This window comes from Rhincodon typus, chromosome 33 (assembly GCF_021869965.1).
Source record: "Rhincodon typus isolate 14 chromosome 33, sRhiTyp1.1, whole genome shotgun sequence".
NCBI lineage: Eukaryota > Metazoa > Chordata > Chondrichthyes > Orectolobiformes > Rhincodontidae > Rhincodon > Rhincodon typus.
In genome coordinates this window covers 6314798-6342708 of record NC_063364.1, presented here as the reverse complement: position 1 = coordinate 6342708, position 27911 = coordinate 6314798, and the positions used below count along the sequence as shown (strand labels likewise).

Genomic DNA, 27911 nt, shown 5'->3' with positions numbered 1-27911 from the left:
ATCCAGCTGTACACCTTGTTATCTCAGATTCTCCAGCATCTGCAGTTCTTGCTATCTCTGAACCAAGGAGTCATCACTCCATTTTTATTTTTCCTCCTCAGCAGCCAAAAACTGAATATGCCACAGCTGGTAGAGAGAATAATATTTGGACCACAATTTAAGTTGCACTGAAGTAGTTATTTGCTGTGATTTGCTTCACATCTTGGAGAGGACTGACACCAGATTCTTCTGCTAATTATCATTGTCACTCATTCTTTCCAATAAACATGCTTTACTATTTTTGACTCAATTGGCCAGTGAATGAAATCCTCCAAAGGGACTTGTGTACTGCCTTGTACTGAGTAAACTGAAAGGATCCATTGACTAATCACGGATGTGTGTACTACCAACACACTCCCAACAAAGGAGGTCTGGCTTAGTGAACAAAAACTACAATAACAACTACTGTTTACATAGCAGTGTTCATGTAGCATAGCATCACAAGGCACTTTTCAAAGGCATAGTGGATAAATAATTGGGAAGACTTGTTTTCAACTAGTACAAGACCCACATACAAATAACAATATTGGACTGCCTACTGGAATTTGGTTAAGCAACAGCAACAAATGATTGAATTTTACGGCACAGGAAAAGGCCTTTCAGCCCATTAAGCCTTTGCCACCTCTCTAAAAGCTACTGGGTTCTATTCCCCAGTTGGTCTCCCTTATTTTTTAAATGTTTATCCTTTTAAAAATCAATTCAGCTTACTGCCAGAGCAACATTTTTAGAAGGCAGCCCCAAGCCTTGTTCTTCAGGACTTGGTTGGCTCATTCAATGATGGCATGATTCACTCACTCTTGGTGAGGACGTTATATCCTCCACCCAGAGTGTACACTGTGTCTGTGCTGCCCTCTGCACTGTATAATATGGAGGAGCACAGCTGATCATCTGAGGGAGGGGGTGGTAGGCTATAATCAGCAGAGCATCCATGCCCTTGCAACCTTTGTGTATTTCAGTCAACAAAGTTACTTATAACAAAAAGAGAGATTGCTGAAGAAACTCAGCAGGTCTGGTAGCATCTGTGGAGAGAAAACAGAGTCAGCATTTCAAGCCTAGTGATCCTTCTTCAGAACTAGATTCAGGATTCTCCAACAATTTCTGTCTTTGTTTCAAATCTTTAGTTTCAGCAGTTCGTTGTTTCATTTTAAGGCTACTTGTAAATTGGCTCCTTTGTACACAAGTGTGAGTTGTATTAAGTAACTTCATACTGTATGTATATTTTATTTTGGATATCTTAAACCCCCTTTCTCCTTTTGATTTCCATACTTGTGAAGTCACAAGCTAAATGGTTAACACACAGCCATCTTCAAGAGTATTAAATGTTACTTAATGGAAACTGTAACATTTTTTATTAGCAGTGCAGTAACATGTATTGCAGTCTGCTTGGAATGTAATTCTGTTATTAATTCTACAAAGACTATGGCCCATATTTAGTAAGGGTTTGCAGTGTGCCAGAACCTGAGCGATATTTTAAACCATATACATGGTTCTGACAGCACACCTCAACATTGCACTGCATCAGCACATAATTTACACCAGCACAAAACCTGCTGAATTAGCATTTAGTTATCAGTGAGTATCCTGTTCTCTACCTCCAGAAGCAGCATATGCACCAGGAAACATGGAAGGAATTGGCTGAAAGCACACAATATGGGTCAACTTCCGTGCTTGAGCTTGTAGCTGATTTATGTTCAGAACCTCAACACACAACAGAGAGAGATCGAAGGCACTGTGATCGCAGCAGACAATGTAGTTACGTCTTCTACATGGAAATCAGCCGGGCGAGTGAGAATTTCAGTGCCACATATGTAAAACCAGACACAAACATGATGGGTCAATTTGTGCCAACTCAAACGGCCAACATTCACAATGACATAATAGAATAAATAAAAGCCCCATGCGTCAAATTATATTGTTTACTTTTTTGTCATCTGTTTCAAAAAATGTGCAGCAAGACCTGGGGTAAAGGATGACGATAGACTGTATTTGAAGAATTGAGTATGAAAACATTGAACAAGATTATTCAACCACCGTTGTTTAAATGGAATATAGTTTTCCAAATTCCTCATTAATTTTGCTGTGCTACTCTTTAGATGAATTGTGGAATTAGTGCTTTTCTACAAGTCGAAGAGCCAAAATGTTGGGTTTGGGCAGGATGAGTGGAAAATAATGTCAGCTGAGGAGATCTCCATAAAGGAGAGCATGTTGATACTGGTGAGCCAAATCTCCGTTAAAGCTGGCATGATGATACAGTTGTCCAAATAAGAATGGGAATGACAAAGTTCTTGTTTGTGAGTGAAGGGACGTTCTAGAGGAAGGTATAGAGAGCATCTGTAATGAGTGTGTTGAATGGGAAATGAAATGTGTTGTTGGAATCGGCCCCTTTTGGGTGATTTGAGAGGGAAGGTTGATGAGAGAGGAGGATAGGGCAGGTTGCTGCTCAGAAAGTGATAACAACATGTCTTGATGGGGCTTTTGTAGAATTCCAAATGAGGGACAGGATGGGGGCACTAGCTATAGGTTTTAGTACGTGTGGGGTTTGTGTACAGGAGCACAAGTAACAGCTTGGTATCGGTGATGATTCCCTGGTCTCTGTGAAAGACAGTGGATTTGTGTTGCCCTACTTGGGTTGGTGAAAGTTTATGAAGTAATTACGTTTACAACTCTAACCTGCTCAGATTTTAACAGGGTTTGAATGTAAGAATTCTCCAAAAAATGGTAAGCGACAATGGAAGAGTTTTGAATTACTTAATTGTTCCCTAATACAAAGGAAGTGTTTAACTGCAAAGCTTCGCTTACATTACTAATCATAATCACAAGTCTTAGTGCTGTGCTTCAGGATGTTGTCAGCATTTTGCCAGATTGCTAAAGAAATAAGTTTATGTTGGAAAATCTCTTCTGGCCTCAGCCTGTTCACTGGAACATCCTACCGCAACATTCCCAACCTTTTAACAATTTTCTTAAAAGAATTTTGAGTCAAGATTCATCCACCTCTCCTAACTGTCCTACATTTTCTTTTATTCTCTCTGAAGTTCAAAGGGATACTTTTCTATATTAGTAGGCATCACATGAGTAGAAAATTGTTACTGTCTCAATTTCTTCTGAGTATTTTTGCCTGACTCTTACTGACCTCAATAACTAGCTTTCAAAGAATAAATCACCGTGGCTTTGTTTTAAGATATCTACCAAAAGCACTCCTTGATGCACAATCTGGAATAACCAGATATACTTCAAAGTCTTTTATGGCCCTGTGCTATTCAGTCTTCCTTCCAAAGGTGGGTCTGATCCATATCTTCTGCATTTGCACATATAATTATATTCATTCGTGTCATGTGGCAGAGAGGTCCTTTGGCCTATCAAGTTTGCACCAACCCATGTACACAAATCCTACAATCCAGTACTTGGTCCATAGCCATAAACGTTACAATATTTTAGAAGCTCATCCATGTAATTTCAACTATCCTGCCTGGCAGTGTATTCCAAATCCCTACCATACTCTGGGTGGAAAAAAACATCCTCAAATCCCCTATAACCTCCTACCCTTTGTCTTAAAATTTTGCCCCCCATCCATGCCCCTCATAATCTTATATACCTCAATCAGGCCTCTGTCAGCCTTCTCTGTTCTAAAGAAAACAACCTGAGCTTATCCAGCCTCTCTGCATAGCTAAAATGCTGCATCTCAGACAATATCTTCTATACCCTCTGCAATACAATCATATCCTTCTTGTAGTATGGCAACCAGGCTGCCCACAGTACTCCAGCTGTGATCTAACAAAAATTTTGTACAACTTAACCATTATGCTCCTGTTGTCATAATCTGTACCACGACTGATAAAGGCAAGTGACCTGTATGGCTCCTGAACCACTCTATTAACCTGTCCTGCCACCTTCAGGAATCTGTGGACAAGCACCCCTAGATTTCTTTGTTCGTCTGAGCTTCCTAGTGTCCTGCCATTCATTGAGCACTCCCTTATCTTGTAACTTCTTCCAAAGTGTATCACCTCACATTTATCAGGATTAAATTCCATCTATCACTGATCGTCCCATCTGACCAATCTGACTATACTTTCCTGTAACCTAAGACCTTCTTCCTCACTATTAACCATCCGGCCAATCTTTGTGTCATCTGCAGACTTACTTATTGTTTCCCCACCCTCCACATTCTCATCTATATTGTCTATCACATTGCATCATATAAGCTTCTTTTGTTAATCAGTGATGATGGGAAATTGCAAGTTGTTGTAGTGTTAGAGGAACATGGGCTGCTCTGTCATTATTGAGAAAGAGAGAGACAGACAACTAGCAGTGAGTTTAAACTGAGCCAAGTCTCAGGCGTGGGGTGATGTTGAGAAGGTGAGGCCTTCATGGAAATCTCAGCTAGTACAAGAACTGAACTTATACTGTTAGCACCACTGCATCAAAGACCAGCCAAATGAGCTACCTACCGCTAGAGCAATCTATACCAGTTACAAGTCCAATTGAAACTACCTCTTGGATGTCAAGAACTTTTTTCCCTTCAGCAAATGGAATCTCCAGATTCAATACCATGAACTTCAATTTTCGTCCTCTGCCTCACATGAGCTCTTGTTTGCTCTTTTTAAAGTTTCAAATGGGCTTCCAATGAATTAATTACATTTCAGGTTCAGTTTGTTTTAGTGGCTTGGAAGCTATAGGCTAGGATTCAGAATTTGCTCCAAATTAGAGAATGGAAATTGTGCGATGACGCAGGCTTGAATGAATATTGTCTTCAAATTCTGAGTTGTGGATAAATATCCCACGTATAGGTTAATTGGATAACTTTTGAACAGGAATTCTGATAGCATTTTGCTGCTGGTTGTTAGGATAGAAATGGTGTGAAGTGATATAGGGAGAAGGCAGGAAATTGACACTAGGTAACAGAACCAGTGCAGGCATGATGGGCTGAATTGCCTCTTTCTGCACGTTAACAATTCTGTGATTTTGTGCTTGTGCAATAGACAATTTGACAAAAATAAATCATGTACTTGATTTTCCTTAGGACATGGGTAATGAGATTATATGGATAGCTCCATAAATGGATATGGATAGGCAGTGATGTGGTTTTCCAAATGATCTCCTGCCATATTTATGCGATTCTGTAGCACTGTATTGTAAACTGCAACGTTGCACCACCCACATCGTTCTCCAAAAGACTGGAATTGAATGCACTATTCTCAAAGTGGCCTCACCAACCTCCTGTATAGCCGCAACATGACTTCCCAACTCCTATGCTCAATGCACTGACCGATGAAGGCAAATGTACCAAGCGCCTTCTTCACCACCCTGTCTACCTGTGACTCCAATTTCAAGAAACTATGCACCTGCTCCCCGAGATCTTTTTGTTCGGCAACACTCCCCATGGTCCTTACCATTAAGTGTACAAGTCCTGCCCTGGTTTGCCTTGCCAAACTGCAACACCTCACATTTATCTAAATTAAACTCCATCTACCAGTCCTCAGCCCATTGGCCCATCTGATCAAGGTCACCTTGTACTCTGAGGTAACCTTCTTTTCAGTGTCTACTACACCACCAGTTTTGGTGTCATCTGCAAACTTACTAACCATACCTACTATATTCATATCAAATCATTTATAAAAATAATGAAAAGCAGTGGACCCAGCACTGATACTTGTGGCACGTTGCTGGTCACAAGCCTCCAGTCTGAAAAACAACCCTCCACCACCACTGTCTCTTTCCTACTGTCAAGCCAATTTTGTGTCCACTTGGCCAGGTCCCCTGGATTCTATATGATCTAACCTTGCTAACTAGTCTACCATGTGGAAACTTGTTGAATGCCTTGCTGAAGTCTACTGCACTGCCTTCATTGATCTTCTTTGTCACCTCTTCAAAAAACAAAAAAGTTAGCGAGACTCAATTTTTGTTAAAAGGAATGATTTTCACCAGGTGAAATCTCGTTGTTTGAAGTAGGAAAACATTCAACTTAGCACCGAGCTGATAAGTCAAATAGTTTCTTGTACAGGTCGTACGGAATTGTGTATCATCCAGCTTCAGAGAATCATCTGTTAAAATTAGATTCTGTCACCATTTACAGTCCAGTTAGTCTGGTACAGTCCTACAAAAGCTTGCCAGAGGAGGTGGTGGAGGCATTTAAAAGGCATCTGGATTAGTATATGAATAAGAAGGGTTTAGAGGGATATGGCACTGGCAAAAGGGACTAGATTAATTTAGGATATCTGGTCAGCGTGGATGAGTTGGACTGAAAGGTCTGTTTCTGTGCTGTACAGCTCCAAGACAGCCAGGGCCTTTCAGTCTTCTACTTGTTGAAATGGATAATGTTGCCAGTTTCCCCCTCCCCTTAAAGTTGTGCATCTCGTCAGATTCAAATTAATTCAGCAAGCACCATCATTAGTCACGTACTAAAAACAAAGAACCTGATCCAGAATTCAGCCATAAAACCATCGTTGCAAATATCCTGTGCTTACATTTGGGAACATAACACCAGTAGGAAATTGCATTAACAGCAATACTGGGACAGTTCTGCTTGAATAAACTCTCGTGAACTTTCATTCCTGTTTTTAAATTGGCATCTAAACTTACAACTTTAAATTTTCTCTCCTGACAATATCAGGCTATATTTTACAGGATATAAATCAAGTGATGTTGCAAAGTGGTATTAAATGGAATTTAGCATATACATCCGCAGTGATGTAAATATACATGAAGAAAAACTTAAACTGAACTCTAGATTGAAGTAGGTACATGGCAGAGAGAAGTAGTATGTTCAAGGTGAAAGGAGGGCCAATTATGAAACTCTTAATGGTGAGGGAACAGAAGGAAAATGATTTAAAACTAAATATCGCAACTATCTGCAGGATGGACAGGAAATTATTCACTTCTCATATTAATTACTTAGATATGACTTAAATTTAAAAGTACAATGAAAAATGAACTGTCAGAAAAAGCTGTTGTAAAATTTCTGTATTGTTTGGCCTTATGAGTTATGGTGTTATGTAATGAAACAGCACAAGAAACAGGAGCAGCAGAAGGCTCTTTGGCCCCTTGAGCCTGACTTACACATCAACAAGCTCATGGTTGATATGAAGAAGGCCTCAACTCCACTTTTTTGTTTGCTGTCATAACCCTGGACTACTTTGTACTCCAATGATCTGACTAACTCAGTCTTGAATATATTGAATGGCCCAGCCTTTAATATCCTCTGGGCAAGAGAATTGCTACGATTAATTAGTGAGACAGTAGCAGTCACCCAGACCTCTTGCCTAACGTTCTAGGGGCGGATTCAATCCCTCCTTGGCATATTGCGAACTGAATTCAGTTAAAGATCTGAATTCTAAAAGCTGGCCTAATGGCGACCATATTGTCATTTTAATAAAAGCGTGTCTGTATCATTAATACCCTTTGGTGACGGATGCCTATGATTTTTACTTGGTCTGGCCCATGTGTAACTCAAGAACCACAGTTTCTGGTTGAGTCTTAATAGCCCTTTGAAATGGCCGAGCAAGACATTCCATTCAAGGGCAATTAAGGTTAGCCAATAAATGCTGACTAGCCAGTGACACCTACAGCCCATGAGCAAATAAAAAACATTGTGCTCTAGGGAAGAAGTTCATCTTCATCTAACTGGGAGATCCTTTATTTTGAAACTCTGTCACCTATTTCTGGATTACATTTCAAGGGAAGATATCCTCTCAGCATTGATACTGTCAAGCTTTCTCAGAACCTCATTTGTTTTGTTAGATCACTTTTCATTCACCTAAACTCCCACTAATGTTGCACCAACCTGCTTAACTGATCCTTATCAGACAAGCCTTCCTCCCAAGAATCAGTCAAGTCAACTTGCTCTGAACTGCCTCCATTGCAGGTATATCCCTATTAAGAAAAGAGACCAAAATTGCACACTGCATTGTAGGTTTAGTACAAGCAGCATCCTGTATTGTTTTACCAAGACATCCTTACTTTTATACTTCATCTCATTTCCAATAAATGACATCGTTCATTTGCCTTTCTGATTTCTTGCTGTATCTGCATGCTAACTTTTTTGTGATTCATGCATGAGGACACACAGACCCCTCTGTACCATATCATGTTGCCATCTCTTTACCTAAATAAAACTCTGTTTTTCTGTTCTTCCTAATAAAATGGACAACCTCACATTTCTTGCATTATGCTTCATCTTCCAACATGTTGACAATTCATTTCACCCATTTATATTCCTTTGCAGATTTTTTGTATCCTCCTCACAACTTGTATTCCCTATCTATCTTTGTATCACCAGCAAGTTTGGCTGAAATGTAGTTGGTCAGTTCAGCCAAGTCATTAATGTTAAATTGTACCTCTTTGCGGACCCAATCTGCATTTAAAACTTGCGGTTGCTCACAGGGTCATCATCTGGAAATAGCTGCTACTCCCTTAATATTGTTCACTTATAAGAACAAAAGAAAAGGAGGAGAATTAGGCCATTCGGCCCATCAAGTCTGCTCTGTCATACAATAATGGCTGATATGTTTCTCAACCCCATTCTCCTACCTTCTCCCTCTAACCCCTGGATCCCCCTTACTAATCAAAGGCTTATCTATCTCTTCCTTAAAGACACTCAATGAATTATTGCCGCAGAGGACTGTGGAAGTTGAGTTCTACACCACCCTCTGGCAGAAGAAATTCCTCCTCATCTCAGTTCTAAAGGGTCATCCTTTCACTGAGGCTGTGCCCTCGAGTCCTAGTTTCTGCTACCAGTGGCACTATCTTCTCCACATCCACTCTTTCCAGGGCTCTCAATAGTCTGTAAGTTTGAATGAGATCACCCCCCTTATCCTTTTAAACTCCATCGAGTACAGACCCAGAGTTGTGATGCACTCCTCATATTGGCAAGCCCTTTATTCCCAGGATCATTCTTGTGAACCTCCTCTGGAACCCCTCCAAGACCAGGTCATCCTTCCGTGATTATGGCGTCCAAAACTGCTTACAATATACCAAATGTGGTCTGACCAGAGCCTTATACAGCCTCAGAAGTGCATCTCTGCTCTTGTATTCTAGCCCTTTCGAAATAAATTGCATTTGCCTTCCTAACTGAACCTTCACGTGAACCTTAACCGACCCATTAAGCCATATCTCCCCCATTATACAAGCGGTCGATGCATCCATTTGTGAGGGTAGGAGAACATCTTCCCAATAGGGCTGGCCTTTGTGGCTGGGGGTGTCCTGCATGAGTTACAGGGCTCCTGAACATGAGTTGTACTCCCTGAGGCCACAGGGAAGCCACCAGGTTTTATTGCCATCCTAACTGATGTTACACAGAGAAACCACGCTTCCCCCTGCCCCAGTGTTTCCGAGCCCATACCCGAGAGGGATGTAAAATACCGGCCATGGCGATTTTAGTCACAGATTTGAGCACATCCATGCTGTGCTCATGTGGGCCATTGTATCATGCCTTAAAGGCACTGACATCTGTAGAGGAGACATCAATCACCCTCTGTATATTTTGGAAATCACACAGTCACATGAAATTGGGCAGCCTTGTTATGATTCTGTTGCTGTTCATTGGGAGCACATTAGTCAACTTTTCCATACGTTTTTGGACCGCAAACTGGCTAACCTTACTGATGTTCCATGCTCTAACTTGGAAGGAGCTAGGGACATGAAAATGTAGGGCCACAGTCACATGGCCAATAACTATTGGCAGCTATATCTAAAGTTGGCTACAGGTCTGCTTGGTGTGAATGACATGGTTCTGTAATTGCATCCTTGCTGAACATTACCCTCCAGTGAATCCAATCCTTCAGCCTATAACTACAACAGGTTACCATACCGTCTGCTGCAAAATGTCAATCTCTGGTGACTTTAACACTCTTTGCAGACTTTTTCCTCTTCCTCTTTATCAACTGCTGCCTGCAACAATACCTGTAAAAAAAAATAGAAGCTGTAGATCCCTAAGTGTCAAAAACTGAAAATATTCGAGACACTCAGCAGGCCAGGCAGTGTCTGTGAAGAGAAACAAAGTTATTATTTGGATCCAAACTTTACCCACTGAGTATTCCTACCATTTTCTGTTTTTCTTCTGGATTTCCAGCAGCTGTCAGCATTTTCCCCTTGTGCCTGAACCATAATATAGAGAATCATAGAATCCCTACACGGCAGGCAGAGGCCATTCACCCCATTGAGTTTGCACCAACCTTACAAAAAAACCTCCCACTCAACCCAGTGCATCCCCATAACCACTCATTTTCTATGGCTAACCCACCTAACCTCCACATCCATGGACACTGTGGGGCAATTAAACATGGCCAATCCACCTGACCTGTCAATCTTGGACTGTGGGCGGAAACCAGAGCACCGGGAGGAAACCCATGCAGACACGGGGAGAATGTGCAATCTCCACACAGGTAGTCACCCGAGGCTGGAATCGAACCCGCATCCCTGGCACCGAGAAGCAGCAGTGCTAACAATTGTGCCAACTGTGTGATTAGTGCATCACATGGGCAATGCAAAAGGGAAGTTCATTGTCATTACCCCTCCGAAATTGACTAATAGAACATAGAACAGTACAGTACAGTCCAAGACCTTCGGCCCATGATGTTGTGTGGACCGATTATCCTACTAAGATCAATCTACCCTGCATACCCTACATTTTACTATCCTCCATGTGCCTATCAAAGAGTCGCTTAAAAGTCTCTAAAGTATCTGACTCCACTACCATTGCCAGCAGCGCATTCCACATGCCCACCACTCTCTGTGTGAAGAACCTACTTCTGACATCTCCCCTATACCTTCCTCCAATCACCTTAAAATTATGCTCCTTTGTAATAGTCATTTCCGCCCTGGGAAAAAGTCTCTGACTATCCACTGTATCTATGCCTCTCATCATCTTGTACACCTCTATCAAGTCACCTTTCATCCTACTTCGCTCCAATGAAAAAAGCCCTCGCTCCCTCAACCTTTCCTCATAAGACCTGCCCTCCAGTCCAGGCAGCATCCTGGTAAATCTCCTCTGCACCCTCTCTAAAGCTTCCACATCTTTCCTATAATGAGGTGACCAGAACTGAACACAATATTCCAAGTGTGGTCTAACCAGAGTTTTATAGAGCTGCAGCATAACCTCACGGCTCTTAAACTCAATTCCCCTGTCAATGAAAGCCAACGCACCATACACCTTCTTTACAACCCTATCAACTTGGGCAGCAACTTTGGGGGATCTATGGACGTGGACTCCAAGATCCTTTTGTTCCTCCACACTGCCGAGAATCCTGCCTTTAACCCTGTATTCTGCATTCAAATTCGACCTTCCAAAATGAATCACTACTACTTCTCCAATCTGCATGTGCTGTCTATAGAAGTCCAGCAGTTGCTTCTGGTGATTCATGCTTTTCCCTAAAGTGTACAGCTGAGTTCTAAATGTCTTCATTGAGACAAAAATCCACCTAAGATAGATGTAGTTCTTGGGGCTAAAGCAATCAAAAGGTATGGGGAGAAAGGGAGAACAGGGTACTGCACTGGATGATCAGCCATCATGATATTGAATGGCAAGAGCAAGCTTCAAGGGCTGAATGTTCTGAATCTCCTGTTCCAATCTTCTGTTTTGTACTTTAAAGTTTGAGATTTCTACTTCCACTTTAACATGTGTATGTCCCAACCATTCATTTTGCTCAATATAAAATGGTTTTCAAAATGAAGGATTATTGGTGTATTTTAATTTTTCATAGAATCCCTACAGTGTAGAGACAGGCCATTCGGCCCAATGAGTCCACATTAACCCTCCAAAGAGCATCCTACCTAGACCTAACCCTGTAGTCTATTCCTGTGACCCTGCATTTCCCATGGCTAATCCACCTAAATTACACATCCCTGAACAATATGGGCAATTTAGCATAGCTAATCCAAGTAACCTGCACATCTTTGGACTGTGGGAGGAAACCGGAGCACCCAGAGGAAACCCAGGCAGACACGGGGAGAATGTGCAAATTCCACACAGTCAATGACTGTATTTAAATACAATTTAACAGTGGATAAATGAATGTTAGAAGCAGTATAACATAGATAACTGTGAGGTTATCCATATTGGCAGCAAAAATAGGAAGGCAGATTATTATTTGAATGGCTATAAATTGGGAGGGGAATGTTCAACAGGACCAGAGTGCCCTCATACACCAGTTGCTAAAAGTAAGTGCACAGGTGCAGCAGGTAGTAAAGGCAGCAAACTGTAGGGCTGGTCTTCATAGCAAGAGGATTCTTGTATAGGAACAAGGATGTCTTGCTGCAATTATACAGGGCATTGGCGAGGCCACACCTGGAGTAATGCATGCAGTTTTGGTCTCCCTGTTTGAGGAAGGATGCTCTTGCTATAGAAGGAGTGCAGCAAAGATTTACCAAATTGATTCCTGAGATGGCAAGATTGATGTATGAAGAGAGATTGAGTTCGTTTGCACTGTTTTCACTGGAGTTTAGAAGAATGAGAAACCTATAAAATTCTAACAGGACTCGGCAGGTTAGATGCAGGAAGGATGTTCCTGATGGTGGGCGGGCCCAGGGCCAGGAGGTATAGTGCAAGGTTAAGGGGGTAAACGTTTTAGGACTGAGATGAGAAATTTGTTCACCCAGAGAGTGGTGAACCTGTGGAATTCATGACCGCACAAAGTGGTTGAGGCCAAAGCATTGTGTTTTCAAGAAGGAGATAGATATAGCTCTTGTGGCAAAACGGATCAAGAGCTATAGGGGAGGGCAGGATTAGGATATTGAGCTCAATGATAAGTCAAGGTCATAATAAATGGTGGAGCAGACTGAAGGATTTGAATGGCCTATTTTTAATGTTTCAGTTGCTGGGCACCTGGAAATCTTGAGTTATTGCCAAATTTCAACTAATGTGCAAGGAGAAATCGACGCCACAAAAACTTGTTTGATATTTGGGTGCAGCTTCATTTGAGGTCAGTAGTAGTACTTCCACCACTTTTGCAGTAGGTAACTCAAGAAGATGATGGGCTGAATTTTGAGGCCCCCAGTGAAAATGAGCACAGAGTCAGGCTGACTCCAAGGTTCATATTGCTAGCTAACCTACAGCTCCATCTGGCTCCCAGTCTATTTTCTCGGTGGCTGAGTGGATCACGAGGACATGAGTGGCCAATTCTGGGGAGGAGGCTGCAAAGATGCTAATGCAGGCCCATGTAAAGTTCTACTGCCAGAGGTCTGCTGGGATTTTTCCAGGCAGTCTCTAAGCCCCTGGAGGGGTTGAGGAACAGCCGGAAGGCAGCTTGGAGACCTTTCCCACTTGCTTTGACCTCAACTGCAGGATTTACTCCTCCACTTTGATTACCTGGCTGCTTAGGGGGTTTTTCTTTATCAAAGTTGGAAAAAGTGTGTCACTAACATGACGCACCATCACCTTTTCCTTACCTGAAAAGTGAAATGACTGCTTCTGTTCTGCAGGTCCTCCTGGTGAGTGAACCTGTGGACTCAGTATTAATTGGCCAGCTCACTATTCCTCCTCCAGTGCAAGACCCCCATTTGACCCTGATGTTGGGCTGCCAACACCTGGAGGAGAAACCTTGCCTGCTGACTGTGGCCTTCATGTTCCCCAGTTTTCGCGCCAAAGAACAGTGGCAGAAGTAATGTATAAGATGCCGGAAGCTTACAAATCTCTGATTCCCCTCCGATTCCGCTTGCTGGTTTCACTGATAACTTCTGCTTCATACTTCAGACCAACTGCAGATTTTAGGTACTGACATCAAAGTGATGGGGAACATGAGAATATAAAAGATGATGGTATATGGTTGAACTAAGGAGGAAAGCTGATGATTCACTGGGTTGGAATTTCCTGTGTTATCCCTGTCTGAAGTAAGACAGGTTAACGGAGGAAAATTTTGGCAGTCTGGTTTTCTAGATGTGGCCTGTATTTCCCACCCCAGAGGGGCATCCAACCCACTGTAAAAAGATGACAGTGGGAGCAGGAGCCTGTCATGCCACCTCATTTTCCTGCCTTGAAACATGTGTATGCTCTGACCACAGAGGTCATTAGAAGAGGAGTGGCAGTGGAACAATAGCTGATGTTGCATTTATGAGGAGAGGGTCTATTAGTTGACACTATTTCCTTCTAAAAGAGCCCAGATCCTTAGTCGTGTTTGGTTTCGTTTGAGTCCGAGACCTAACACTGCCAACCCTTTCCTGAATCTTCAAGGACCTTCCCTCCACCTAAGGTGGTTTTACCTCTTTCTGGCACTTTCTTTATGGCAACAATGAACTCCCTCTCTTTAGTCGGGATGCCACCGTGCACAGCTAATGACCCCAGTGTGGGAACATGTAAAGGGGTCAGGGCAAGGAGGTGGGGGAACACTGGGAAAAGGCTTGTTGTGAATTTACTCATTTAATTTCTGCAAATCAAACTCCTTTGTTGATGATATGTGGCAAAACAAACTTTCTTAAATATCTCCTGCCTCACGGAAGAAAATGATATGGCAAATAATGTTATAAGGCATCATTTTCAAAATTCCCACTTATAATATTTGGCAATGTGTTTACTAAGCATAGGTAAGTGCGTTTTGTTCGTGGAATATGGATGTTGTTGATTAAGCCAGTATTTATTGCCTTTTTTTAACCTTTATTCATTAACGGGATAAGGGTATCGCTGGGCAGGCAGCATTTATTGCTCATCCCTAATTGCCCAGAGGGCAGTTCAGAGTCATCCACATTGCTGTGGGTCTGGAGCCACATGTAGGCCAGACCAGGTAAGGATGGCAGTTTCTTTCCCTAACGGACATTAGTGAACCAGATGGGTTTTTCCAACAATTCGCAATGGATTCATGGTCATCATTAGGTTCTTAATTCCAGATATTTTATTGAATTCAGATTCCACCATCTGCCATGGCAGGATTCGAACCCAGGTCCCCAGAACTGTTATCTGGGTCTCTGGATTAACAGTCCAGCAATTAATACCACTAGGCCATCGCCTCCCCCGGCCTATCCTTCATTCCCTTTGAAAAGTTGGTGGTGAGCTGTGTTCATAGAATCATAGAATATTTACTGTGTGGAAGCAGGCCATTCAGCCCATCGGGTCCACACCAACGCTCCAAAGAGCATCTTACCCAGACCCACTTCCCTATCCTAAATGGAAACCGAAAGAACTGCGGATGCTGTAAATCCACCTAACCTGCACATCTTTGGACTTTGGGAAGAAACCCATGCAGACACAGGGAAAGGTGCAAACTCCACACAGACAGCCACCCAAGGACAGAATCGAACCTGGGTCCCTGGTGCTGCAAGGCAGCAGAGCTAACCACTGAGCTACCGTAACTTCTTGAGCCGCTGCAGTCTTTGGGTTGTAGGGTCCTCCATATTGTGGAGGGAGTTCCAGAAAGCTGACTCAGCTACAGTGAAGGAATGGCGTTATACTTCCAATCCTGGATGGTATGAGACTTGGAGGGAAATGTGCAGGTGGTGATGCTCCCATGGATCTGCAGACCTTGTCCTTTTAGGTGGTAACTCAGGGGTTTGGAAGCTGAGGTTTAAGGAGCTGTAGATGGTACACTGCTGCCACTGTTCAGCAGTGGTGGTGGTGGAGGGAGTAAATGTTTGAGATGTTGGATGGAGTACCAGTCCAGACAGATACTTTCTCCTGGATGATGTTAGGGTTGGAGTGGTGTGAGGACTGCACCCCTCTAGGGCATATGGAGAGTTTTTCACCATACCCCTAACCACAGTCTTGTTGATGGTGAATGAACTTTGAGGAGCTAAGTTTCTCATTGCAGTAACTTGTACCTTAAACCATTCCCTCGCAGAAAATATACATGAAGGATAGTTAAGCGTACATTCAAAAAGCAAAAAAAGAGAGTACTGGAAATACTCAGCAGGTTAGGCAACATCTGTGGAGAGAGCGATGCTGTTAACATTTAAGGTTGATGTCTTCTGATCAGAACTGAATTTAAGATCTCTGTATTGAAGGAAATATTTACAGAACAGTAGCTGAATTGGTTGCCAAGGGTTTAATTTCTGCTTTGGTTGTAACCAGCAATTGTAGGAGTGCAGTGTGCTCAAATTTACATCATTTTACAGAGACTTTTGTTTCGTCTGAACTCTCCACTCAAACTCAACTGGTGATTGCTAAAACCCAAACTTGCCATGGGCAAACAGATTTGAGCAGCCAATCTTTAAAATAAATTGATTTAAAGTTATGACCTGATGCCTAGTTGAACTGAGAATCGGCTTATCACAAAATATTTTTAATCAGTCTTGTCCAACGCTTGTGAGTAAATTGGTTCCGAATTGAGAGTTAAAAACCATTAGGAATTACGTGTGTGCATTCTAATCAATTGAAAATATTGTAAGAGCAAAACATGTATATTGGTTTCCCTGCACCTGAAACAACAAGCTTAATTTCAAATGGTCTTTGAGGAACTTCCCATCCAAAATCATTCAATCTGGGGACAATGCCGATTTTGTGGGTGGGTCCCTTTCTCAGCATGATTTTTAAACTAGCAAAAAATTGAGGGAACTTGATTTGGCCGTTGTTTTGCATTTGGACTCTTTTGCATTTCGATGGATCATTTTTAGAATAATAGAATTTTACAGCACAGAATGAGGCCCTTCAGCCTATTGTGCCTATGCCGGTCATCAAGCAACTGTCTACATGAGCCCCATTTTCCAGTACTCAGTCCATAGTGTTATATTCTGTGATGATTATCTAAATAGGTCTTAAATGTTGTGATGGTTCCTTCCCCTAGCATCCTTTCAGGCCATGAACTGAAAATTCCTCCATAAATCCTCTCTAAGCCTCCTGCCCTTTTCCTTATATCCATGCCCACTGATTATTGATTGCTGTACTAAGGTGAAAACTTTCTTCCTGTCTACATTATCTATGCCCCTCATAATTTGGTACTGAAAATTTGGTGAAATGTGTGTCCTTAGAAAAAGCAGTGCAAACCTAGTGGAACTCCAAGCTAGTAGCTTTATATACTGACTTCCTCATCTCAGAATTCCAAATCACTGACCTAGATGGATCATTTTACAGCATCCTTTGCCAGTCTAAGGAACTTGATCAGTATCTGATGTGCTTTTGAATGAATGAATGGAAGTAATTAATCAACATTTCCTTCTTTCTTTAATTTTGTTATAGACCAGATATGTTTCTTCAAAGGACAGTATAGTCCAGTTTATGTTCTATCAACCAATCAGCCACCAGTGGAGAGAGACCGATTTCTATCCATGCACTGCAACTTGTGGAGGAGGTAACAAATCATTTCAGACATCTTGTGTATTTCATTATATTGTTTTTTTTTAAAATTGAGTCTACCCAGAAGGCTTTAATGCCCAAAACAAGTGAATTTGTGCCTAAAACATTTCTTATTTATTTACTCATGGAATTTTGGTGTTGCTGGCTGGCCAGTGTTTACCGCCCATCCCAAGTTACCCTTGTTGTTCTCCAGTTATTGCCTTTCCTCTTGTGAAAGCTGACCCCTTAGTGCTTGGCTCCTAGTCACTGTTGAAACAGTCTGTATTGACAGTAAATTGTAGCTGGCAAATTGACCATGGTAACAGCGAGAGAGCAAGTTGGGTGGCAACTTTAACCTAACCAGGCATTTGGGAAATTTTCAGGCTTGGATGTCATACTAGGTTTTACTCTCTGTTGAACTCCAGGAAGTTAAGTCAAAATTATCTCAGCTGTAGCCGTGCACAGTCCTGTTCACACTTGACATAGGCTCTCACACACTTCCAGCAACATGGGTAATGATCAGAAATGGAGAATCTGCCTTAATTACCCTATCCTAACTAAGGTATGCTGATGTGATTTTTGGTAATGTGCCATTTGCTGAGTTCAGTAACTCAGTGCAACCATTCGATTGAATCTAGAAGTTTTCTGATGAATCTGGGACTATTTTTGCCCTTTACGACTCAGTTTCTTAAGCCATCTGTGCCAAAGTAGGGGTGTGGTGGACGGCTCCCTTAGAAAAATGGCTATTTTGAAATGTATCACAAACTTTGGTTAACAGTTAGCAACCATATTGAGTATGTTGTTTATTATATTGTTTTTAAATCCACCTCTTTTTAGGTTATCAACTTAGCTCTGCAGAGTGTGTGGACATACGTTCAGGTCGTGTTGTTCCTGAGCATTCCTGCAATTACTATCCAGAAAATAAAAAGCCCAAACCCAAACTGCAGGAGTGCAATATGGATGATTGTCCGTCCAGGTAAGTTTATGTCTAAGGGCAGAAAGAGTGAGAATTTATTGACTGCAGAGATTTGCTCGTGGTAAGCAGCTTGAAGTCAGAGCTGAGAATCTGTATAATGTTGATTTTGCATCCCAGCTCACAGCTAGTAAAGCTCGTTGTCAGTGTTGGATCCTCATGATTTCTGCTCTGTACTGACTTTTATGGCCTGCCAGGAATGAAATTATTTCTGTAATTGCTAGAGACAGTTTAAAATGCGAGAGGTTAGAATGGAGGCTATGGAACAAGTAGGAGAGATGCTGAGTAAGTACATTTAGAACTCCAAGATAAAATACAGGAACATGAGATGTAAAATAAATCAAAATTCTACAGATGTAAGCTGGCTTTTGTAATGGCACCATTTTAGTTCACAGTCCAGGAGACTGGCGCCTAGTTTATAAACTACTAAATCAGACTCCTTTAAAAATGTCGCACCACAAAATAAAACACTACATGAGTCTACCATTAGTGTAAGAGGTATAGTCATGTAAATGCAAATAAATGCCCCACTGGCACACTTGTCTCCATCTTAAACAGAGCCAACCTTAAAATTGGCATAGTCCTAGGTACCAAATTGAAAAGTTCATTTCCACTGTAGCCAAATTAGCTCTTCCCACCTTCTTGAATAGCACCACAAATATCGAAAAGACCAGTCAGACAAAATCATAACTTCAAGATAACAATAGAAAAGCATTAAAAATTCTCAGCCCTATTTATGAGGGTCTGTAATATCAGAGCATGTCATGAATATCTATGCACATACCAGTGAGGAGGATGTGGGCAAGGCTGATGGACCAGGCAGGAGTATTAATCCCTGTTGCTGTGTCAAACAAGGGAGGTTAACTCACTGCGACTGTGCTAAGGTGAGATAGAATAGTCCTTGGATGCTCCTGTTATATTCAAGAAAGCAACAAGGTAAAGGGTGGAACTAGAGCCAATAACATTTTTATAAGTAATTATTTACAGAGCTACAGATTATGAGCAACTACCTCCAAATCTAACAACTGTGGTTTTAGTCTGTCCATGAAGTTATTCCATCAAACTGTTTGGACATTTAAAGACGGACCTCTGTACCAGGTGGTACTGCAACCTGGACCTTCTGGCCCAAAAGTAGGGACACTATCACTGCACCAGAAACATTGGTGGCGCAGTGGTAATGTCTCTGGACTAGTCATCCAGAATTCCAACCTAATATTCTGGTGACATGGATTCAAATCTCAACATGGCCATGTAGCATTAAATTCTATTACACATTGATTTGCAGCCAAATGTGCCAGCTGTAACATTTTCTGCCATGCCAAGTGAGTAACTAATAGGTACGCAGAGGAATTCATGCCCCAGAACTATTTCAGTACCAAATCTATCTAAAGGATAACCTTATAGTGCAGCATGGGGTAAAGCTGTGTAACTTAAGACAGCAGCTTCCTAATTTCCACTTTTAACTGTGCAAACTGCAAGGGCTGTTATCCAACTTAGTACAATTACACTGAGCACTGTTAATCTCACCATTGTTCTCAAAACAAAATAGTGCTGTTGAGTGTTTTTCTGGCTTCAGATGCTTTGCATTATTGGGTGGCACCACCAGCATAGAGTTATAGCACAAATTGAAGATAATGGGACAACGTTTATTTCCAGACCGTAGATGTTACGAAGCGCAGAGAAAGTTGTAAAGGTGTCAACAAGGTAATCCTGTCCAGAAGACCTTAAGAGGCATCATAAGTTATTTCAAAAGCTATATTTCCTTGTTTAGATTCTAGAATGAATGTTGCTGAAGTAAAACAAGGCTAATGCTAATCATATGATGCAAATTGACCGCAATTTCTGGATGGATTCCAGTCAGCAGTTACCAGGACAGAACTTGGACATCATCCAACTGGCATATCACAATCTATCATTGTGTTGAACCGGCTGCCCACAGACATGAAAAGACCAGCAGACGAGATGTCTCCCCAGCCACCTCAAAAGAAAGAGGAGCTAATGAAAATCATTATGCCTGAGTGGCACAAAGGGCTCACAATTGATTTCATTAACAATGAACAGTGGTCCCAACCAGAGAAGCAGAAAGCAATAGTTACATAGAAACAATGGCGGTAGATTGGCGGTGGAGTAGGGCTTCAGCTCCACCCAGTTTTCTTCGTATTTCTCTTTTTTTTCTCTTACGTCTTGTTGAAGAGCTTGTCACAGCAATGGCATTAGTGGCAAGTGAGCCCAGTGTGGGCTTGAGTGGGACCAATGCTGACTCGTGGCAGTAGTGTTGGAGACAGGTTTGAGTTCCCAGAAGCTTCTGCATGGATGAGGTGGCCCAGCTCTGACTCATGGTTGCTGCGGCGAAGGTGAGTTTTGGTTCCCGGCGGCGTCCAAGTCCAGCAGAATTTGGGCCCAGTACAGGACCTGACAACATATTGGCAGCGACTACATCGGTGAGGTGGGCCCGAAGTAGGCTCATGGCAGCAGTGGAGTCAGGTTTTGGGCTGGTGCAGTACGTAGGGGCACTGTCGTGACTGCGTTAACGAGGTCCAGCAAGGACTCAGTAGCGAGCACTTCGGTGGAGCCAGATAGTGCCAAAAAGTGGTGACTTTCATTCCAACGGAGGCACGGTGAAGGGGACTCATGCCTAGGTAGAGCCAGGCCCATGATAGAGCACTTAACAAGAAGAACAATAAAGTTGAACACTTTTTCTTTATTTCTTCATTTTTCTGCCTTTATATTCTTTGTTTCGGTTTATTTTTCTGTATTTTAAGATGGCGCTGGAGAGTGGTGACACTAAACAACACTTTTCACTGTATTTTCTAACAAAATGCACATAACAATAAATAAATCAAATCAACTGTCTCCATTAATTTGAAACTGATTCATCCAGGAGCCCCATACCATGAATACAACACCTGGTATGTGAAATGCAACGTTTAATTGAACATTTTCTGAACTGTTGCTTCACTCTGGCAAGGATTTAGTTACTTTTAACATGAATCTGCTAAGAATCCTAGGCTCACCAGCATCACAGCCAGGTTCCAGGCTGAGCTAAGCCTGTAGATGATGTTGTGTTCGCTGAGCTGGGAGCTTTGATAGCGACGTTTTGTCCCCTTACAGGGTGACATCCTCGGTGCTTGTCTTGTGAGCAGCACTTCACAGGCGGCTCCACAGCACCAAAGATGTCACCTAGTAAGGGGACAAAATGCCTGCTGTCAAACCTCCCAGTCCGGCGAACACAGCACCATCTACAACTAGCACCCGACTACAAATCTTCACTCAAACCCTGAGCTAAGTCTGCTTCAGGTCTCAAACTCTATGAAGCTTGGTTTCTGGAAGAAACCTTTTTTTTTCTGAAAGAGTAGACTAACCTCACATTGCTGTGTCTTCGATCATGACAAATAGAAATTCTGCCTTCAGTCAACAGCTCCCATCTGCAGGCACATTCCAATGGGAAAAAATATCAACTGAACATTGACTGTCTGAACTTGGACAAAAATCACATAAATTGGTGTCTACAGCTGTGATTTTTAAATAATTTTGAATTGTAGTATCTTTCCTCCTTTTGATCTCTTCTTTGTCTGCTTCTCTGAACATATTGCAGCAACAATCCTCCAGAATTGGATGCATGAAAGAACTGTACTTCTATTTTAATCCTAACAGGTTTTCTGGTTATTTTTATACTGGATTTCGTAACCTAAGGGTCTGGGGGCAATACACAGCCAATTACAAAAGGGAAAGGAGTAATGAAAAACATATCCTTCTGCTTAAAGAGAGTTGTAGAGAAAATAAAATTATTCAATTCACCTCTTCCTCTTGTCCATGACAAGGTAAAACCAGATAATTACCTTCTTCACAGAAATAGGATCAACAGTTGGACTAAGTTCAAAGACAATTTGGTGGAAGTGAAATTCCTGCGATCACACATGAAGCAATTGGACAGTTTAATGGGGGTGACCGCCAGGTTTTTTCAGAATGGGTTAATTAAGACCAAAATGACCGTACACAATATAATTACCCTATCAATTGATAATTATGTAACATATAATACAAGCGCATCTCAGTATCTGATATTCAAAATGCTGCAAACATTGTCTCTGTGTGTCAGTGTGGCTTGTTCTACTTTTATGATATAACTTGCTGAGCTGCAGCGCAATTTGACCCTGTCAGGTGCAGCGTACATTACAGGTGCTACAAGCACTATATGCCAAGTCTTTTTTTGTTTTTGACTTATACAGTTTTATCGTTACAACTTTTAAAGTATAATTAATGATATTAGGATCACTATTTATTGTAACTATACTAATGCTGTCTCTCCTGCAGTGATGGCTTCAAGCAACTTGCAATTTATGATCATTTTCAGCCACTTCCTCGGTATGTACAACTTCTATCTGTACACTAAGTTAATGTAAATATTGAATTACAATCTACTAAGCACTGTAAATTCTTATCAGAATTCTAAATTATTAAATTCTAAATTATTATCAAAAACTATTTTGAAGATATGTGTTCTGTTTCTTAATTTATTGGCACATTTATTCAATACAATTCATTTTTAAAAAAATGTTCATTGGAATTGGGTAATGATAGCTGGCTGCTGAAAACACCAAATCCCTGCCCCCTTGCCTTTGAACTGCCAACCCCCAATTTGCTGCAGCCCTATCTGGGGTCACGTGTAGAACAAAGCAGGTAAGAATGTGAGATTTCTTTTCCTAAAGGGGCATTTGTGACCCAGGTGGGTTTTTACGACAATCAGCAGTGGTTTCTTAGTCACCGTTAGACTTTTATTTCAGTTCAGCACATCTTATGTAGTGAGATTTGAGCCAAGGTCCCCATTAAAATTAAAATAAAGTAAAACAGTAGAATAAAACCAAGAACTGTAGATGTTGCTGTGATTGCCGTGCTGGGAGGCTTGATAGCAGATGTTTTGTCCCCTTACTCGGTGACATCCTCGGTGCTATGGAGCCTCCTGTGAAGCGCTGTTGTCTTGTGCAGGTTTGAATTTATATGGTCTGGTTTTTGCTGCTTCCGGTGGATGCCGGTTCCGGTTGTGCATTGTCCCACAACTAAACGACACTACCAGATGTCCTTGGTTTCAATACACACAGATGAGAAAAACCACACTTTCAAATGGGACAGCACAGCTATCATAGGACAAGCCAAACAGAGGACAGCCAGAGAATTCTTGGAGACTTGGCATTCATCCATGGACTTCATCAACAAAACCGTTTGAATTAGACCCAATACACTGATCATTACAATGCACAGCTGAAACCGGCACCTACTGGAAGCAGCAAAAACCGAACCATATAAATTCGAACTGGCACAAGACAACAGCGCTTTACAGGAGGCTCCACAGCACTGAGGATGTTACCTAGTAAGGGGACAAAACGTTTGCTATCAAACCTCCCAGCTCGGCAAACACTAACATCTACAACCAGCACCCGAGCTACAAATCTTCACTCAAACCCTGAAAACCAAGAACTGTGGATGCTGGAAATCTGAAACAAAAACAGAAATTGATGGCAAAACTCAGCAGGTCTTGGCATCATCTGTGGGGAGTTAACATTTCAAGTCCGATGACTCTTCATCGGAACTGTTCGCAGTTAGGAAAAAGTGGTATGGTTAGGGTGCCTACTTTTGGGTTTAAGGATAATTGGAGGTGGGAGATGGCTGCTGAAAACACCAAATCCCTGCCCCCTTGCCTTTGAACTGCCAACCCCCAATTTGCTGCAGCCCTATTCCATGATCTCCACCAAAAAAAACCCACTGGTACAGCCCTTTGGGGCTGTGCAAATTCAGCCTCCTACGATGCTCTCCAGCACCCATTGGGTGGCAGCTTCGGGTAGAATGAGGCTTCAGCAGTGTGGCACTGATAGACCAAGCAGCTTGCCAGACAACATTTAAGTACATGACTGGTGCTTGATCCTGTGGGATTTCCCATTGGTGATCAACCTCTCCTTTACTGTGTGCAGCAGAAACTTATTTGAACATATAAGCTGGGAGCTTTGGCAATCTTCGGAGATGGAGCAGCTTCAAGAAATGTTCTAGCCCTGGAATTTTTGTGGTTATTACGCCAATGACACTAATTCCTTGACATTAATTCCCAAAGGATTCAAACAATTAATTAGGAATGTTTGCTGAATGGTGTGCTAGGCAGTTGGCTGTATAGTAGGTGTTGTGGTTTATATTCATTTGATTGAAGTCTTGTTCCATTAGCCAAAATATTGAGCAGAAAATTGTAGATTTGGAAGTGCAGTGTTTGTGTTCTACATTTTCATAGTTTGGAAATATTCTTAGTTGTATCATAAGGATTGAATTGCTTTAAGGATTGATGTGAAATTTTTACCCTCCAATTATTTCCAATTGCATACAAGTGAAGAAATTGTTCTTTCCAGATTTGGCCTGTCATTGCATGAACTATAATCAGACCATATGTTTCTCTGAGTGAATGCTTAGACAGTGCTCTGATCAGCAGTACTAAAAGCTTAATTAAGATCACTGTTTGTAAAGAAGATTCTATGCAATTTGGTGATCAAACACAGATACTAAGCTATTAGAATGTAGTTTTCACTGCTATAATTCCAGAAATTCCAATTTAGGCCATCTAATGTTAAGGTAGAAATCTTGGAGCGCACAAGATAGCAACCAAAAAATCCAATTGGGAGTTCAGAAGAAACTTCTGTATACAAGAAGAGGTGAGAATGTCAAACTCAATACCAGAGGGAGTGTGGTTTATGTGAATAGGATAGGTGCTTTTAAAGGGAAACTGAATAAGCTTATATGGGAGAGGCAATTAGTGGTTAAAGTTGGAAGATTTATATGAGGACAGATGGAAGAGGCTTGGATGGAGCAGAAACAGTGGCATGGATGGGTTGGGCTAAATAGTCTATTTCTGGGCCTTATTTCCAATACACATATATAATTTATTTTTGTGGCAGCATGGTGTCTCAGTGGTTAGCACTGCTGCCTCACAGCGCCAGGGACTCGGGTTTGATTCCACCCTTGGGCAACAGTCTGTGTGGAGTTTGCACATTCTCCCCATGTCTGCGTGGGTTTCCACTAGGTGCTCCGGTTTCCTCCCACTGTCCAAGGATGTGCAGGGTAGGTGAATTGGCCATGCTAAAATTGCCCATAGTGTCCAGGGATGTTTAGGTTAGGTAGGTTAGCCATGGGAAATGCAGGGGTAGGGGAATGGTTCTGGGTGAGATGCTCTTCAGAGGGGCTGTGTGGACTTGTTGGGCCGAATGGCCTGTTTCCACACTGTAGGAATTCTGTGATTTCTGTGCGCTTAATGTACAGCTTTCCCAGAAATCATGGCATTGACAAGTACAACAAAGAACAAAGAAAATTACAGCACAGGAGCGGGCCCTTAGGCCCTCCAAGCCTGCGCTGATCCAGATCCTCTATCTAAACTTGTTGCCTATTTTCCAAGGATCTGTATCCCTCTGCTCCCTGCCCATTCATGTATCTGTCTAGATACATCTTAAATGACTCTATCGTGCCTGCCTCTACCACCTCCACTGGCAACGCATTCCAGGCACACACCACCCTCTGCGCAAAGAACTTTCCACGCATATCTGCCTTAAACTTTTCCCCTCTCACCTTGAAATAGTGACCCCTAGTAATTGAGTCCCCCACTCTGGGGAAAAAGCTTCTTGCTATCCATCCTGTCTATACCTCTCATGATTTTGTAGACCTCAATCAGGTCTCCCCTCAACCTCCGTCTTTCTAATGTAAATAATCCTAATCTACTCAACCTCTCTTTCTGGCTAGCACCCTCCATACCAGTCAACATCCTGGTGAACCTCCTCTGCACCCTCTCCAAAGCATCCACATCCTTTTGATAATGTGGCGACCAGAACTGTACGCAGTATTCCAAATGTGGTCGAACCAAAGTCCTATACAACTGTGACATGACCTGCCAACTCTTGTACTCAATACCCCGTCTGATGAATGAAAGCATGCCGTATGCCTTCTTGACCACTCTATCGACCTGTGTTGCTACCTTCAGGGTACAATGGACCTGAACGCCCAGATCTCTCCGTGTATCAATTTTCCCCAGGGCTTTTCCATTTACCATATAGTTCGCTCTTCCAAAATGCATCACCTCACATTTGCCTGGATTGAACGCCATCTGCCATTTCTCTACCCAACTCTCCAATCTATACCAGGGGAAGGTGAAGGCAAAGACCCTACAAAGCAGATTATTCAAGGTGCTGTTGAGAGTCAAATATTTGAGAAAAGTGGTTCAGCTAAATGACAGAATGCATGGCCTTCGGGCTAAATTGAACATCAATGCAGAAACCATTAACCAATTAAACTTGGAACACTTGAGTGCTGTTTGAGAAGCTCCTGTAACAGATCACTGCGATTAATTTGTTTTCTGAATTCTTCAACAATTGTACCAAACTATTCCTCCACTAACTTGTAATATTTTGTTAGAGTGATTAGTCTATTGTTTACAAATGCATGCCAGTAAACGGGCCATCACCAGGTTTACTGGATCTCAATATTTGGTATATGTTTGGCCGTATTTCCTGCAGTACAACGGTGATTACATTTCAAAAGCACCTTACTGGCTGTAACAGATTTTGGGATGTCCTAAGGTTGTGAAAGCTGTTATTTAAATGCAAGATATTCATTTTTCTTTCCTTCTCATATATCGCAGCCAAAGACTGCATTCATCTTGTTGTGATGTATAATTGGCAATTGCTATTCAAGGTATAGCAGGATAACTTTGAAATGTAAGTTTGCTATATTTATTTTCCGGACAACATTGTGGGTGTCCCTGCATCATAAAGTGCAGTAATTCAAGAAGATGGCCCACCATCATCTTCACTCGGGCAATCAGCCCAGTCCACTCCAAAGAGTTGTGAACATAGCCCAGTCCATCATGTAAACCAGCCTTCTATCCATTGACTCCATCTATACTTCCTTCTCAGGAAGGCAACTAACCGGATCAAAGACCCTTCCCATCCCATTATACTCCCTTCCATCCTCTGACATCGGGTAGAAGATATAAAAGTTTGGATACATATACGAATAGATTCAAGAACAGCTTCTTCCACGCTGTTACCAGACTTCTGAACGTACTTCTAAACTTTTAAATTTAATGTTGATCTTGGTCTCTGTGCACCTTCTCTGCAGCCATAACATTACATTCTTTGCTCTGTTCTATTACCCTAATGTACTTTGTATGGTATGATCTGCCTGTACTGCATGCAAAACAAAACTTTTTACTGTACCTAGGTACATATGACAATAATAAATCAAATCAAATGAGGGATATGCAATCAATGCTACACTAGCCAGTGATGCTCATGAATTAATGAAGAAGAAAAGAAAAGATTCAATTTAATACTGTTTTTGTTTGTACTTCTTTCTATTTAGAATTTCATTAGTGGTCTGAACTAATGTGGCAGTTTGCTTTCTGACTGCTTTACCAGTTGCTAAGCGCTGACAGGCTTGTTACAAAAATGGCCAGCAGGAAATCGGGTTCAAATCCTTTCAATTGCTGATAACAGTTTTCTTTTTCATTTGTTTCCCTGTTGTTTGACTTTCTGAAAACATTCTTCATTCCGCTGGCTTCACTGCTGTGGTTATTGTACAAATTTACCAATATCGAATCTAATTATTTGCGTTTATTTCCATTAAATGTTTTGTTGTGGTCTATCTGGAGTATGTGAAAAGTGAAGCAGATTGCTAATGTGCTGTTCCAGG

At 41.8% G+C, this 27911-nt stretch overlaps 1 protein-coding gene across 1 annotated transcript in view; it reads left to right on the top strand.

The window, feature by feature from the left end:
- adamtsl3 (ADAMTS-like 3) overlaps positions 1 to 27911 on the top strand; it is a 573867-nt gene that overhangs the window by 388508 nt on the left and 157448 nt on the right. The window contains exons 10-12 of the mRNA XM_048616129.1: positions 17129 to 17240; positions 18062 to 18200; positions 22512 to 22562. Coding sequence (XP_048472086.1) covers positions 17129 to 17240; positions 18062 to 18200; positions 22512 to 22562 — 302 coding nt within the window. The remainder of the gene's footprint in view (positions 1 to 17128; positions 17241 to 18061; positions 18201 to 22511; positions 22563 to 27911) is intronic.